At 37.8% G+C, this 17,940-nt stretch overlaps 1 protein-coding gene across 2 annotated transcripts; it reads left to right on the plus strand.

The window, feature by feature from the left end:
• The first annotated feature begins 11,407 nt into the window (after positions 1-11,407).
• On the plus strand, positions 11,408-17,535 carry LOC130432429 (uncharacterized). Of its 2 annotated transcripts, none has more exons than XM_056761771.1 (12): positions 11,408-11,568; positions 12,093-12,299; positions 12,909-13,265; positions 13,345-13,632; positions 13,831-13,866; positions 14,004-14,210; positions 14,355-14,452; positions 14,571-14,624; positions 14,874-15,246; positions 15,322-15,480; positions 15,856-16,021; positions 17,244-17,535. In XM_056761771.1, exons 2-11 carry the CDS (start codon positions 12,179-12,181, stop codon positions 15,951-15,953), a joined length of 1,791 nt encoding a protein of 596 aa, XP_056617749.1. In that variant the 5' UTR covers positions 11,408-11,568; positions 12,093-12,178; the 3' UTR covers positions 15,954-16,021; positions 17,244-17,535. The 2 variants fall into 2 exon arrangements, with proteins under 2 accessions (XP_056617749.1, XP_056617750.1); XM_056761772.1 differs by having other exon boundaries at positions 14,007-14,210.
• Positions 17,536-17,940: the final 405 nt, after the last annotated feature.

Below are 17,940 nucleotides of genomic sequence, written 5' to 3' on the forward strand. Positions count from 1 at the left end.
ACAGCAACGTGGTTTTGACACGTCATGTAATGTTTTGCTTTGACGACAGATGGAGTTGAATCTGAAGATGTTTTTATGGATTATAATGGGAATTGTAGGCTATTGGTAATGGAAACTAGCAAAATGGTTATATTGGTCTTTGTGGGTCTCTCTATTGATATGATGGGCCAATGGAATACTTCTAAATCCTACAAGAATAAAATACAAACACACAGGGGAATTTTGTAATAGGCTAGTTTTAATGCAGCTGGTGGTTTGTGAGATTTCTAAAATTATTTGTAATTATTTGTAAGTTCATGTATTTATTTTGCAGCAGGATATAACTGATCTCAGGTCAATTAAACATCTATCTTTAATGATGACTATTGAGATTTCTCGCCCATCAAAACATAAAAATAAAAATAATGCATTCCATTATTTCTATTGTCTGACTCTGCAGACACCTTTGAGCAGCAGATGATGTGAATGTCAAAACACTACATTTTTTTTGTGAAGCAGGTAGTTTAATTGATTAAACCAAGGTATTGATTATTAATGAATTAATAACGATTTAGAAAGAGTCTTCAACTGGGGCCAGTGGTGATGATGCAGAGGGCTATCAGATCATTGTTTGACATCAGAAGCTTTAAAAAAAGAAAACAGGCATCAAACAAAACGCGATAAAAGTTTATTTAAAATAAGCATAAGCATAAGGTTTCCACTTTTAAATCTATTGAGTAAACTTAAACTGTTGTGTAAAATACAAGAATGATTATTTTAATATTTGTATAAGCATCACAAATGACTTACAAATGAGAGTACATTTAACATCGTCAATGTGTCGCAATACATTGAATATATGTGTTTTCATGCAGGTTGTGTCTCTCTACAATGCAGGATTGGCAGCGGCATCTTTCAGGAGAGGACAAGGACTGGGAAACTTGGCAGCAATAACAAACATGATTCCAATGGCCAGACACTACAGGGCAAACAAATAAAAACTTGAAAATTCATTAAAAAAGGCATTCTGAATACCACATGCTCACAACACGTCCAATTAAATGTCACTATCAACTTTTTTTTAAGAATTTATGTTCCTACATGAACTCTTTTAAAACATTAGGATAGGAGAATGATGATTCTTACCACAGCACAAAGCCAAAAAGGTGCTTTTGTTTGCATGAGGTCATGCTTTCTTAAGAATAGCCCCCATGACAAAACTGTTTGTGGTGACAGTGATAACGGTCACATTGTCACCATGAGACATTGTTAGAGACACCATTAAGCTCTGAATGGAGAGAGTGATGGAGTTCAACTTTCACAGGTAGTAACAGGCCACAACAAAAATCAGTAAGGACATACAAAGTATTATTTGCTACATTATTTATTACACAAAATATGAATACGTTCTAAATAGGAATTTAGCATCAATCCTTGTAGTTCTCAAACTTTTCAGATCAAGTATCATCTTTAATCAAATGTTCCAAGATGTTCCAAATACCACCTAATGCCCGCCATAGAAAAAAAACATGAATAAACACTTAAATTAATAGTAGAGCTGTGAATCCAAAGATATTTTTAATAATACAAACACTTTATTTAGCAGCTGTTTTCAAAGAAAAGAATGTGTTTTTCCATGTTTCAAGTTAGTCAGCGGTAATAGTTGACACAAAACACTTTTCTGTTGTGCACTGTTAACAGGTCTCTGTAAACTCTTATAGGGGATTTATCAACTTCGTGGGACTTGCAGAAAGCCTACAATAAACAACATTTTTAAACTTGTGTTGAATATTGAGTAATTATGTCTTATTTCAATGTTTTGGTGAAGCGCGAAGGGCCCTTCAAGGGCGCATAAACGCCGTTTGGAAAATGCCCAGAATTAAACGAGAGGACGTTCGTAGGACATACTTGCAGAACAGGAAACAGGAAGTACCACGTTGCTATGACAACATGTTGCACTCGCACACCTGTGAAATAAAATAATTATTTTTCTAAATGATTTCAAGAGATTAAATGTTGGTTATTTTCTACCCTAAACAATGCCAAAAGTCTTGCTGTAAACCTATTGAGTACATATGGCTGCTAAGATGAAAAAAGGTTTTGTAAACTGTTAGCATTTAAACACCACATATTTGATTGAATGTGCAGCCGCTGCCATTTATTCAAATAACAGACGTTGGCCTTAGGTTATTAAATGCAATCGGAATAGTGACATCATGTACCTGGGAAGTAGAGGGCTGTAGTCAATTCCAGCCGTTCTCTGTAGTCCTTGAAAAGTGAATTCTGTTAAAGACAATACCTTGCTTGGCATTTAACTTTGAGTTTATCCTTTTGCGGGTGTTATTTATGCTATAGTAGCAATATTTCAAACTAAATAATGTTTGAAAAATGTGATCGTACATTTGAAATTGTATTTAAAACACGAAATGTAAATTAATATATGGCTTTTAATTTACTGTCGTGTCACCACCCAGGGCCAGATTATCCAATGGGCATTATGGGCACAGGCCCAGAGGCCCACGCACGCTTGGGGCCCAGGCAAGTCGAAGACAATTTCACATAACATCGTTTCTGCTATATTCATTCTGCCATGCACATCCCTGGCCCGCGCACATGGAGATGGGCAGTTTGGGCACACAAAACAGTGTTTAAAACTTAGGAATTCTCCGAAGCTCTTTAGAGGCTTTTGTTCAGGAGCACATAGCGACTTCTTGGATAAACCTTAGCTTCCATTCAGTGGGAAAATGTCGCCATTGTTGCCCGGCGAGTGCGAGGTGTCTCTTTCCCTTCTCTTGGCGTCACCCTTTACAGTGAGCGGAAGGAAGAAGCAGGACTGTACGACAGGTGACTCGTGAATAAAATGAGTACAAAACAGCGTTTCCAACAACCATGACGCTGTGTGAAAGAACATACAGCCAAAATCACAGCTGTTCGATGTTGCGGGTCATGAACTGACGTCAGAAACCTAAAATATGTCAATAAGAACAGCTTTCTTGTTGTAATACCCTTGCGGCTGTCTTACATCTTAAAAATTAAGACATTTAATTGGTGGTGTTTCCTACCAATTATGAATTATTTTATATTGATATAATGTTGATCAGTAACTGCCTTATTATACCATTATAAATACAATATAATATATAATATTATATATAATGTTTAGCCTTCATTATTAGATAATCCAGTGATTTTACATATTTGCAAAATGTTTACATACACACAAATATTATGATATCGTAATATATAGGCTAAAGAAGTATCCCTATAATACTGGTTAATGCTATTAACTGTAACACATTAAACTCATACATAATAACAGTCCCGAGGTGCTTGTTACACAAACAAAGTTTGACAAATGGACAAATAATTCTTTTAGTATAATCATTGACAAAAACTGCCCTTTTATTCTTCGAAAAAAGAAGATGAAAATATTGGAGAGTTGCATTTAAGAATATTTTTAAAAACTTTCTATAATTTATCGTTAAATTTGTTTTATTTTGTCTAAAGAACAGTTTTGTTAATCTGGCATGTTTGTGTGTGAATTGTAGAAGAATGTCTTAATATTGTTAAGGCTGGTCCAGGAAAGCATTAATGCAGTAAATCCTGTAGGATTAAGAATGTGTTTTGAGTGTATTGATATTTTTCTTCAGGTTGTGATCATTGTTTGTAATTTGTCAATGTAATTCTATAAAATGGAGGTGTTTCCTACACTGAGTACCCTATAGGCGAATTTAAAACTTTATGTGTATGGGGGGGCAACACAAACACTTGTGACTAGGGGCCCCTGAATTCTTAATCAGGCCCTGCACATACCACCGGGGTCTCTTCAAGTACCACTAGTTTTAAACATGTCCTGCAATAAAAGTTATTCTAAATAAAAGATTAACTGAGCTTTCTTGTAGCTCAGTTGTAAGAGCATTGCGTTATCAACTCAAGGTTGTGGGTTCGATCCCAGGGGATTTCACATACCTATTGTGACGGGTGAAGCACGAAACAAACTCAGGTTAATGCAACAAGTCCCCAGAGGGTAGTTTATTTTAGTTTAGTTTATTTTACACGCAAAGGGGAAAATAAGTGCAAATGATACACAGCCTCAGGGGTTCCGTTGACAATCTTGGGTGCGTCCAGTGACGTGAGTCACCGCCCAGTGGCTCGCTCATGACAGTACTGAAGGAAGACACTAGTTGCGCAGAACCAGATAGAGCGAGCAAGGAATACATATGCCTTTAAAAATTGCAAAATATTGTGCAGTCAGTGTCTGGCTGTGGAAGAACACAGTCGCTGAATAAACTCACTTCGGATTCTGCTATTAGTAATGCGTGGGTGAAGTTTATTTTTAAAGACGTTTAAGCTCATGTGGGTAAAACATTGAGCATTTGTCCGCTTCATTTCACCGCGGATTCCTTCGTAAACAAGCCACAGGTCGAGGCTGGATAGCAGAGAGACTAAAATTAAAATGCAGTGCTGTGCCGTCAATATTGGATCCGTTACGAATGGCGATGCAATCTTATGCTCTGACAACCCTATTCGCACAGGATTAGTATTACCTGGGGATCCTTAGTCAATTGTAAAAAAAATTTACCAAGTAAGATATGCAAACCAAAACATGTGATCAGAGAGGGACAGAAGATGGAGAGGTAAGATTATGATCATCAAATGTCAGGTATGGCTTTTGGTGCTACGTTTTTAAATAAATCTTTTTATTGGAGGATCGATGATTTTACATGGTTACAAAAAAAGTGAAACCCCACAACAAAGAAAAGAAAACCTTGCTTAGTGATACCCCCTCCCCACACAGTTGTGCTACCCTTCCCATCCCCCATATTTTGACAAAATTCTGGGAAAACAGCTTTTTTGTTTTCATCATTTTTTTTAAACAGTTCTTCAAAACAGTTTAAGGATCTACACACTGAAAACAAGCATACAACTGCATGCCCACATTTCGACACCGGTTGGTTAACAAGGCTTTAAACTCAGAGTTTAAAGGTTGTCAGTCGGGCTGCTCAGTTCCCACTATATTAAGGAAGTCGACCATTGATTTGAATGTGCATACATAAAAAAGATAGAAAAGGAAACAGAGAGAAGAATATGGCACAAAGGGTTGCCATTTTAAGTTAAAATTCTGGATTGACCCTTTCAGCATGAATTTAACTTTTTCTAGTTTGAGAAAAAATAAAACATCCCTTAACCATGCGGCCACCGCTGGTGGAGTAGCGGATTTCCAAACCAGTAAAATTCTACGACAGCCATGAAGTGATGTAAAAGCAATAATGTCCAATTGGTTCCGGGTTAAGGTTAAACTCTCCTATGGAATACCAAATATTGCAATCAACGGACAAGGCTTAATTTGAATTTTTTATGACATCGGATAAAGTTTGAAAAACAGATGACCAATATTGATTTAGACGGGGACACAACCAAAACGTGTGTGTTAAATCAGCTGGAGAGAGGGAACATCTAAAACAACTCCCGTCCGTTCCTGGATATATATCTGCTAATCTAGCCCTACTGAAGTGAGCCCAATGCACTACTTTAAACTGAATGAGCCCCAAGCGTGCAGAAAAAGAGGATGAGTTAATCCTTTGTACTGCGTCCTGACAGTGTCTGTTTGACAACTCAACCATCAACTCGCCTTCCCACCCGTTCTAAATTTTTGAAAGGTCATGGTTTTTCAGAGACATTAGTTGAGAACATAATCGTGAAATCAATCCCTGTTTTGGACATTTGTAATTATTGCAGAGGTTCTCTGTGATCTTAATCCCGTGCGAAGCGGCCATGTCATTAAATCTTAAAGTAAAATTCCCCCATAAATGACTTACCATATTTTGACCAACACTACAATATATCATTTTTCAAGGTTTTTTTTGCACCGTTTGTGAAACTAATTGAGTCTGGTTTGAATTATTTTGAGTGCTGGGTCGTATCCATAAGTAACTCGAGTCTCCCGTTTGTTTATCTATCATGGAAACCTTCGTGACAGTTGAGAACCAGTGAATTTATAATATAAAAAATATTATATGCAGCTCAAAGAGTCTTTGGAGGTTGAAACATTTACAACTTTTCTGAAAAAAAAACGCCAAACGTCAAGCACCGTTTTCACTGCTAACCAATGACAGAGACCTGATGTTTCCATGACAACATGGGAGGAACTTGATCAGTCAAGAAGGCTCAAGGCCTAAAAAATGAAACGGCCGAAACGCCTGCTAGAGAATTGTTTTGTGTAAATGTAAGTAGAATTTTCACTTTCAACAACTTTTTATTTATTTCTAGCTAGAAAATAGTATTGTAGTTTTTAAATATGTCATTAGTTATTGCAAAGATGATCTCTATTTATAATTTAAATAGACCTTTAGTTTTCTCTGGGCTGCCTATGGGCACAGACGCTGCCTCCAAAGTCATGGTGTTCGGCTGCTATTACGAGATGAAAAAATATGATTACACTAGGAAAACAGGTCAAACGGATCAAACATAGCATTAAAGAGGGTACAAAACTATGACTAGAAACCATTCCAAAGTGACAGTCAAGAAATTAACCAATGACTTTGACCCTCAAAAAAAAAAATTCCCCACTATAATTAATCGGATTTGGAAAGCTGAGTCGGCATTTTCCACTCATTCATGAACTCTATTCACACACCCTGGCAGCCATGAATGTGCAATTCATTGATACATACAACAGAACAAAAAAAGAACAGCAGAAACAATAATGTGCTTACCTTTGAGAGTTGCCTTAACATCTGACAGAATTACAGGACGTCTTTCGTGAAGTATATATTGCAGAACATATAATGCGAAATTAAGCAAGTCCAGCAGCAGTCCAGGATGAGTATCATGAACATAATTAACGTTTGTAGAATCACATATTAGATTATTATTAAATCTTTGAACTGCTGTGAATTTAGTTATAGATATATTTACAAAGTCTTGGAGTCAATATAGAGAGATTTTCGTTCAATTTAAATTTAGGCCACTTTGGCATTCCGATCGTGTGAACACGGCCTTATTCTTCATCTTAAGTCTTCATTCTTTTGCATTTAAACTCATTATTTTCTTCTTGGCCTGCTTTTGTCTGACTGCTGACCCAATGAACATTCTGCTACACCATTTGTCACGATTCAATGTTGTGATCTCTAGCATTGCGCTAGTTTTACATTGTTATAATTGTTTTTTCACATTTTTTTGACTTTTTAGTGTATAATAGATGTCTTTCTTGACTCATTCTACCTGCAAAATATGGGCAATCCCCTGGGATCAAACCCAAACCTTGACGTTGCTAGCGCCAAGCTCTAACCACTGAGCCACAGGAAAGCAAATATAAAGCATTGTTCCTTCCAGTCTTTGTTAACCATTATATATTACTCATAAATTATTATATACACAATTAAAAGTATAATTATTAAGATTGATGTGATTAGGAACTGGTGAAATATGCCTGGAAAAAAATATGATCAGAAAATCTAATTGCATCTAATTACATCAACATTTTCATGGGATGAATACTAGTGGAAGTAACTGTAAAAAATGATTGTCTGAAGATTGTTATCAGTTACTATATAGAAATATGATTTGATATGCGTTGTATTTGCACAATTCTATTAATTATGATGATGATTATTAATATAACCATTATTGTTGCTGGGTTATTTACAATATTGAAATTTGAGAAGTGTCAACACCATATCAGTATGTCAGTACACAATATTATTTGTAAGCTTGTCTATTTACTTACAGTTGGAGATTGAAATACTGAAATGAGCACGAGGTTCACAAACAAGAAAAGGAACCTCAGGAATATAAGGTCCGTAAACCATACCACGAAGGAGCCGCCCGAGTTGAGAGGTGTTTATCCCTAGGGCACTGTACTCATACTCCAGTAGTAAATCCTCAGATTCTCCATTATTAGACTTGACTGAATCTGTAAAAGGTTCACATGATGAATATGTTTCAATGAATATGTTTCCACACTGCACTACAAGAACACAAAACTCACCTCCAAGTCGATTGTATTTTCTGCCCATGTATGGCATGGAATAGCCGAAGTCAATCAGCTTGATGTCCAAAGTGCTCGTGTTGATCAGGATGTTTTCTTCATCGATGAAGTAATGAAAGACGGCCTGGGCAAATAATGATTTGGGAAATAATGGGAAATAATGATTTGATCCCCTGATGATTTTGTAAGTTTGCCTGCTTACAAAGGAATGAAGTGTCTATAATTTTTATGGTAGGTTTATTTTTTGACTGATAGATAACGAATATCAACCAAAAAATCTGAGAGAAGAATGTATATAAAGGTTGTAAATTGATTTGCATTTTAGTCAGTGTAATAAGTATTTGATCCCCTACTAACTAGAAATAATTCTGGCTCCACAGATTGGTTATGTGCCTATATGGAGCGCAGATTAGTCCTGTCACTTTAAGTAAGTACTCCTAAATCAGCTTGTTATGAATATAAAAGATGCCTGCAAACAGAATCTGTATCTTCCATTTCAACCTCTCCACCACCATGGTCCGGACCAAATAGGTTTCAAATGATGTACTGGACAAGACCTGCACAGAGAGAAGCTTGGTGAGAAGGAGAAATCTGATGGTGCGATTATTTGGAAAAAGAAGAAATACAAAATAACTACCAATCGCCCTCTGTCTGGAGCTCTCTTCAAAATTTTCACCAATGGGGTGAAGATGATCATGAGAAAGGTTAATGAAGACATGAATTAAAATTACAATTTTAACCTAAGCTTTTGTTATATAAGAGGGAATCGTATTCACGTGAACATCATGTAAGTGTTAGAACTGAAAACGCCCTTGTTACAGTGAGTACATCTGTTATTGACACCACACGAACCCCAGGTTCTGGAATGCACCTATCTATGATGACATTGATAGGTCAAACACCACCTCCACAGAAGAATATCAATGACTACTTCTCTAGCCCCGCCAACTGGTTCATGCATGACAGAACTGAAGTACCAAAGTGGCGCGGAACAAGATAGAACGAGCAAGCAATAAACAAACATGCCCTTAAAGATACCTGAATATTGTGCCATCCCTGGTTGTGGAAGAATACAGTGGCTTCATAACCTTCCTTCTGATTCCGATATTAGGAATTTGGGGTTAAAGTTTTACTTTAAAACGTTCCAGCTCAAGTGGGAACATGGAGCGTTTGTTCATTTCATTCCTCAGAGGATTCCTTCGTGAACAAGTCAGAGGTCGACACTGGAATTGTGGAATGACTAAATTTTAAAAGCAGTGCTGTGTCATGAATATTGGATCCGATAGGACTGGTGCAGCAATCTTATGCGAGTAAAAAAATGTTGTACTAAGCGTCACTATTGCTTTGCTAGAGATCGCTTGATGTGCCCTTAGCACTATTCGTACGAGATTAGTATTACCTTGGGACCTCAGTCATTTGTATTTATTGCAGAGGTTGTCTGTGATCTTAAGCCCCTGCGAATCGCCATCTTTGTGATCAGGTGGGCTCAAATACATTTTTTCAAGGTGTTATCCACCGTTTGCGAATAATGGAGGCTGTTTTGAAGTATTTTGGTATTATTTTGGGTGCTGGATGATATCCATAAGTTACCGGGAGTCTCCCGTTTGTTTATTTATCATGGAAACTCTCGTAACGCGGTGATCTTTTTTCCTGTTCGGGACCACTGGTCTCAAATGCAGACAGGTAGTCATTTATCATTAAACGCAGTACAACTATAGGCTATACAAACTATACACAAAGCCTTGCCATCACATCCGGGAAATAAGTCAGTAAATTTGAGTAAAATTATACCATGTGATTTCGTCACATGAAATACTGATGTGGGGAGGTCATTTATAAATTACAGGAGGTTTCCAGATAAAACTGATGCTGTGCGATAACTGTGAATGGTGCTAATGTGTAACCTAACGTTACGTCTCTAACCAAATTCACAGCAGGCTCCAACTATGAAAACTTCTATCCAATCAAAGTGGTGGGCGTATACTTGTAAAGTCTTCAATGCGGCACGCCCATTAAAACCGAGCGTTTGCAGAGCTGGCCTCAAAACCCGGGTAGATAATAGCCTATGACTTATTCATTTTGATGTTTTTTAATGTAAAAATCACCCAGAACTACACATAAGAAGCTTGTTAATGACTTCAAGACAGATGGGACCACAGTTAACAAGCAAACCATTGGTAACACGCTATTTAGGGATTTAACATGACAAAGACACAAAACATATTGCCAAAACTGTATGTATGATTATTTAATATATTTTTTTAATTATTTCCAAGTATTATTACAAATTAGATCAATAATATCACAACTTAATAGGCCTAATTAGCCAGCCAACAACTACAACTAAGAAAACAAGATACAAAATTAATTGAGCACTAACAACCACAAACGTGATACAACCCACATTAGGTGCACATACATTTTAATCCAGATCATTAAGTTAAAATATCCAATGGAAAATATCAAAGAGTTATATTGTATGTAGGATAGATAATTGGATCATCTCTTTAACAACTCAAATCAAGATCCATATGGGACTTATGTTTTCAATTTTAGTTTGAACATGTTTGTGGTTCTTGGTGCTCAATTGTTGATTTTTTTATAAAATACTTGAATACTTGTGCAGCTAAACTGAAATGGTTAATATATAATATATAATGCAAGTTAACAGGGTCAGAAGAATATCTTACCAGGAAAGGCCAAGTGGAATGACTATAGAGACAAAATGAGAATAAATTATAAAAAAAAAAAATATGAAAATGAGTAAGAGATATCGAGGTTGATCCAGACACAACATTGACCTGGTCGCCAAAAAGTATTAACTGTATTGTCTTTGAGTTTAAATTACACACACACATATCTATTGTATAGTCTATATTGTTATCTGTTCATAACCACCTGTACATTAATGTTCACAGTATATAGCCTTCTGTTTATATTGTTCATAGTACATACCGACTGTCATATTTTCATAGTACATGCCCATTGTAAAGTATTTTCCTAATATTGTATTCTGTATTTATTCACACTGTATATCCTGCACTTGCTAATTGCACTTCTGGTTAGACCTAAACTACATTTCGTTACACTGTACTTGTATATGTGTAATGACAATAAAGTTGAATCTAATCTAATCTAATATATATATATATTAAGATGTTTAAATTAATTCATAACAATATCAATTAATCGTTAAAAAAATATGCATGTTGGGCCATTTCTTGGTAACAAAAACGATTATCTACCATACCTCTAACTCGTAATAGACGACGAAGTTATCTGTTAGGTCTGTGCTGGTGGTTCATAATGAACATCGATCCCCTACTGGAGAAATAAGGAACAACAGGGTCCTAAAACTACATAGGGCGTAAAACTGCCTGGGGCGTAAAACTGATTGCTCCAGGTCTCCAGACTCCCCCTTCTCGTTTCAGAGGTCGTCATCCCCTGATTGTGACGTCACCGTGTTTGTTTTATTCTATCTGAGCTACAACCAAGTGCAGAGATCGAGCGACCGAGCAGCTAATCTGTTATATTTCAGTTCAGTTCCCACGATCGATTCATTTCTTGTTTGATATCGACAGTTTGAGTGATAGTGTGATGTAAGTCGGTGGAGGTGTCTTTGAGTTAATGAGGGGTGGGGACTGAGGTAATTGAAGTGTACAGGTGATGCGGATTAAAAAGGCTGATAAAAAGACTGATTGAGAGGCTGCTTGTGGTTCGGGAGCTCGAGTGTGGGTGACACGTTAAACGGCCGCTCGAGATAAATAGTGTCTCCGGCGGTGAAGACAGGTAGCCAGATAGAGGCGGGAGTTAATAGAGCTAGTCAGTGAGGGCTGTCTTTGTTGGTTAGGGGAGCTCCTGAAACCTGGATTCTAGCTGACAACGTGCTAGTGCTGCTGCATACCCTGTGCTGGTGCCACGTCAATCTGGATTATAGCTGACAACGTACTCTGTGTCTCCTGTGATCGCTGTTGGCTGGGAGATTGAAGCAAGCCTTGACTAAAGGGGGGTAATGTGCCGTACTGGAGTGTATTTATGGTTTTAATTAAATAAAGCTTTCATACTGGTCCCTGTGGTGTTCGGTCTCTGACTTACATTTGCCTGATTGTTACAATAGTTTGAGCAAAGAGAAAGAGAATCATCGAGCAGTTTATACAGAGAAAGAGCACGAATTACAGATACAACAATCAAGTGTTTTATAATTTCAACATGTCTTCAGTGGAAAGAAGTATGGATACAACTTTGCCCGGTACGGTCATGGAAGACTTCACCGTGGATAAACAAGTACCCGTCAACACGACACTGTCCAAGGGGACTAACTTTGCAATTGGTACGTTAAGTAATGTGTCCATCTTTCAAACTTAGACATTCAATGTTATTTTTGTAGTTGTGCGTCGTTTGGAATCATCAACTAAAATGAACACCAGAAATTTATTAAACTCTTTAGTTACATTTTTTATGGGCATGAACGTACGACAAACACGTAAATGTTTTCCCCCATGCATGACAACATGTGTAAACAAACAGTATTGTGTGTAGTGTACTGAAAGCTCTGTGTCTGTTTACATCAGTACGATACAATGCAGTAAACCTTATAAAGAGTCTAAATCATTATCAAAAAGAACATCAACCTTAAGTTGATGTCAAATCATACAAACCATACAATATTTCCAGAGATTTCTTAAAATTGCATTAAAAACTAGCATTACTGCATATTTATAAAATGACAGGTGATAATATCAAAAGTCATTGAAACAGTGAAGTTTCTGCTGTGGGCCTCCACTGTTTTTTTTTTTCAATAATCTCTTTCATTACTGCAAAGTTTCACTGCCAAAGCCAAAAAATAATTTCCTATTAAATAACTCTAATGCAATAATCAGTGTATGGTCTGTGCTCAGAGATGTTTAAATTGTTTGCTGTTTGTTCTTCCGTGTTGTAGAGCAACATGCCAAAGAAAAAAATAGCAAAGGAAAGGGCGGCTTCATAAAGAGAGCATGGAAGGCTGTGAAGCGTCCCTTCCGCCGCAGCAGTCATGAGACCAATGTGGAGGCTATGGTGCCGGACCCGGCCATCCCGTGTACTTCTGACGGAGAAGAGATCCGCGTTCAACAGTCTTCTGTCAGCGGTCCCTGCAAGGTACCTACCACAGCTTTGCCCCCTAAAGAGGACAGATGTGATGATCTGGATGTAGTGAGCATTACCAGCAGCGACTGGTCTGTTATCTGCAACAACATCCAGCAGAACTCTGAGCCGCCAGCTGATGCCTCAGCAGAGGATGTGGGAACCGAGCCACAAGGTGAGATGATATGAATGTGCAAAAACCTGGATATATAGGCCGACAATAGATAATCACTGTTTCTTGTTCTGTGTTTTAGAACAACATGTCAAAGATGAGAAGAAAGATCACATTGACTTCTCGTTGAGACCAGCGATTTTCGTAGATGCCCAACGATGGAAACTGGCAAAGCTGAGGATTGCCAGAAATGTTTGTCGCAGCCGCTGGGAATACTACATGTTCATCCGCCGCTGTCCACACCACAAATGCTGCCACCACGCTCACCTCTGCTGTTTAAGAAACGATACAATTTTTTTGGGTGTCAGAGAGCAGCTCATGTCTACAGTGCCTTCAGTCACTCGCCCCTTCTTGATCTTCCCAAAACAATGTAAGACAAAATAAATGTCAAAACCTGGACATTTATGCTTAGATAGGAAGGTCTTGGGTGTGTGGCTTTGTTTTTTTGTTGTATTGTTCTTTTTAAATATGTTGGATCTCTGGTTTATAATTATCAGCTGATGATGTGTAAATTTGAATCTATGAAATTTCATATAAAATTAAGCAACTGGTATTTCTTTTAATACAGATCGCAATGAACAGTTTAGGGTACGCAACCCAGAAGGTGAGTTGACATAAATGTGTAAACCTGGACATTTATGTGGATATTAGAAGATAATTTGCCTTCTTGAAATAGTTCTCTGTGCCCTCTCTGGCACGCTTGTATTTTTGATTACCAATGTTTTTTGTTCTGTGATTTAGAAGATGATGACATAAAGGAAGAAGGAATCTTCAAGAGAAAATGGAAGGCTGTAAAGCGTCGCCTTTTTCGTTGGGAGAGCAGAAGGACGCTTTTGCAGAAGGACATGCAAAAGCATGTTTTCGACTTTCAGGAATCAACTTACATTGAACAGATCATTTATGAGCGGCCTTATCTCAGTGTTCCCCCAATGTTTCAGCCTTCTAAAGGTGAGTCGGTCTGTCTGTTTATCATCACCTGAGGGTATGTTTGTGGTTAGTTTCATTGGGGTCAAATAAAAAATTATGTATCAACAATCACAAGAATTGGCGACATCATAAACAATATTTCTACATTCTTTGTGTGTTTTTCAGAATCGTTTGACTCTAGCTACTCAGATGAGAATGTTATTCTGGGGAGAGAACGCTTCGGACAGGTTTGCTTGGCAACCCGTCTATCCGATGGCCAAAAGGTAGCAACAAACCTTTCACTCCTTATGTACCCAGAGATTCATGTCTTAATCAACACATGTGCTCATTAAACGGTTTACAGGTTGTAGCTTGTCATATAATCTTGTTTTTGATTTACAGGTTGCTTACAAGGAATGTAATAGATATTATTACTGCACTTCTACTTATATCATGGTGAGTTGGTCAGTCATATTGAATTTAAATGTGGTTATTTAATGGCCCATGATACGGTACAATTGATATGAACCTGCAGTTAACGAGAACAAAACACAACCTGAGTCCTCACAAAGCTTTTAGCAGGTCTGGCTCTTGTAGCCAGACATAGATCAAATTTATATAATATTCACAGAAATAAAACAATATTTGTTCTTATCTAAAGAGTTAACCGTAGCCACATAATCCTTCTAATTCTCTTCTCTTTAGGCTGGCTATACTGAACGTTTGATGAACGAAGTGGCAATTATGCCTCTGCTAAAACAACCTCCCATAAGCCCCTACATCATTCAGATGTTAGAGTGGTTTCATGAAGAATTTCATACGTTTATAATTTTGGAGGACCCTGGTTCCTGGACGGTATTGGACAAAATAATGAAACTTCATGCGTTGGATGAAAAGGTAGCACGGGTCATTATGCGTCAGGCAGTACAAGCAGCACAACACTGTATTGCCCACGGAGTCTTTCACTACTACATCGATGAAGAAAACATCCTGATCAACACGAGCACTTTGGACATCAAGCTGATTGACTTCGGCTATTCCATGCCATACACGGGCAAAATATACTATCGACTTGGAGGTGAGTTTTGTGTTCTTGTAGTGCAGTGTGGAAACATATTCATTGAATCGTACAAATCATGTGAACCTTTTACAGATACACTAGAGGACGAGGAGAAACACCCTGAGTGGTATGTGCCTGGGTATGATTACAGTGCCAGCTCGGTAAACGCCTGTCAACTAGGGGCGCTCCTTAGTCGCATGGTTTACGGACCTCGTGGCCATCCGCTTCATATCTCTTTTCAAATCTCCAACGGTAAGTAAAGTGACAAACAAATGTTGTCAATCACATAAAGAGTGCAGAACATTATTTTAGAAGATGTCAGATCCAGCAATTTCCAGTGTTGAACCGTCCTACATGTTTCCAGTTGAAATGTTTATCAGTAAGACCATAAGCCCATTTACACACTGTCTCCGATATTTTCGTCCGTCGGACCAGGATTGATATTCTGCGTTTTTTCGCATCCGTAAAAAGCATTTTGAGTGGTCTTTTTTAGCAATTTAGAGACACTGTACAAACAAGAGCCAAATAAGAAAAAAAAATTGGACTATGTGCAAATACCTTTAGAGTTATGTCCTCTGATACAGCTCGGGTAATCATGACTTACCAGCTCTCTTTAAACTTTTACAGAATGCATGAGGCTTATAGATTGGTGTAGTCGCTATGAAATGACTGAACGGCCCACACTGGATCAGATCTTACAGCACCGCTGGTTTACCAAAGAATGAAGGAGGGGTTTGTATGAAAGCAGCCTATACGATAATACAGTTTTGTTTTCTTGTCTCATCCTCGGGTTCCCGTGGACATGGGCGTAAATCTCATTTATCAGTAGGGGGGGACGATACATATAATATTTCTCAAGAGCAATTTTTGAAGGGGACACAAATAATACAGTTAAAATTGTACATGCTACGACACTAAGCGACAATATGCATTAGGTTTATCATGCAGACTTGCAGTCATATTATAACTGAACTGTGAACAATAAAGCTTTTTTCCATTTATATACATGTTTTGTCTTTGTTGTGAAGACAGGAACTAACCATGATACTACATGCTGACGAGTCACTTTTTAAACACTTTTAAAATGTTATCCCGATTTACTACAACATTGTTTGACAAAGTAACCGTACATCGACATTAATTAGTGGTTGTTATTTTCCCCGGTAGTGCCCAATCTCCGCTAACAAACTTTGTTCATGTTCGTGTACCCAAACAAACTTAAATTCTGTGTTGTACTCGTTGATGAATCGCCCGAGTTTCAGTAAACTGAATGTTTATCTTATCCGCCGCGCACATACTGAACACAATAGATGCCGAAGAACGACCTTCTCTAACTGAATGAACGCTGAGCACCTTTTGTGGACATTAGATATAGTGTCAACATCACAAAACTGTAACCGGTATGTTTGCGGCTGTGTGTGACACGGGACCTGAATGACAGGATCATTGGCTAAGTGTTGCGGTTAATGTTCACATCATGACAGGTCGCTTAAAATATAACAATGCATGAGAAACGGCTTCGCCAGTGTGTGAAGTCCTATGTAACAAGCTAACGTTAACTAGCTAAGTAACGTTTTAATCGCTAACATAGCAGATTCATGAAAAGGTACATCGGTAATCAGCATTTTTTTAAACAACTAATTTATAAATGAATCAGCATGAACTACATTAAAGAGAATCACTTCATTTAAAGTGAATAAAATATCCTTCTTACTGGAGTTCAACAACCACTGATGAACTGAGTTCATACCTGACTGAATGTGTTGCGCGCAATGCGCAGGTGAGATGAACGTGGAGAGCAGGCATTGGGCCAAACCATTGTGAGAGGCAGGGGGAACTCAACAATTTCTAAATTTAAAACGCATTTTTGCTTTTGTATTTTCTACTAATTACACAATTTGATTAGATTAAAATAAATAAACTTATGACAATAGCGAATTTAATTGATCGAGGGGGGGCAACCCTCGGATAGACGGGGACATGTCCCCCCGTCCCCCCCGGGATTTACGCCCATGCCCGTGGACACCTCAGACCCATACCACGCATTTCTAGTCATATTTATGTATTGTAACTGGTTAAAATCTTCAGACGGTCTTTTTATTTTGTTGGTACCACTAGTATTCATAACATGAAAATGTTGATGTACACTGTGTGCATAATTATTAGTCAGATTTTCTGATCATGTTTTTTTCCAGGCACATTTCAATAGTTCCTAACCAGATCAATCTTAATAATATTACTATTAATTGTGATTATAATCTTGAATAAGTGATATATAATGGTTAACAAAGGCTTGAAGGTAAAAACAAATTAGGGAGGATTTATTTAAAAGGTAGAAAACTACGCTCCAACGGGTGTTTCTGCAACAACAATTATCTGTCATTGGTCAGCTTGGAAAAAGGTTCTCGGCGTTTTTTCAGAAAAGTTTACTTTTTTTCATCCTCAAAAGATGCTGAAAACAAGATTACAATGCATAACGTCTTGGTTACGGGTGTAACCTCAGTTTTCTGATTTAGGGAGTTACCGAGTGGGGGAGTTACAACGTCCGGTAGCCCTAAGTCCGGTTATAGCTAAATGTTGATAACTCTGAAGGTACCCAGCCTAAGCGGCAGGTCTGCTCTGCCCAGCCACCCGCATGAGGTGCTTGGTAAGTGATGGATAGAATGCCGGTTCTTCGCCCGTGGGGGAAAGATTGGAGGCTAAGTAGCACAC

The sequence above is a fragment of the Triplophysa dalaica genome, chromosome 12, assembly GCF_015846415.1.
Source record: "Triplophysa dalaica isolate WHDGS20190420 chromosome 12, ASM1584641v1, whole genome shotgun sequence".
Classification (NCBI taxonomy): Eukaryota; Metazoa; Chordata; class Actinopteri; order Cypriniformes; family Nemacheilidae; genus Triplophysa; species Triplophysa dalaica.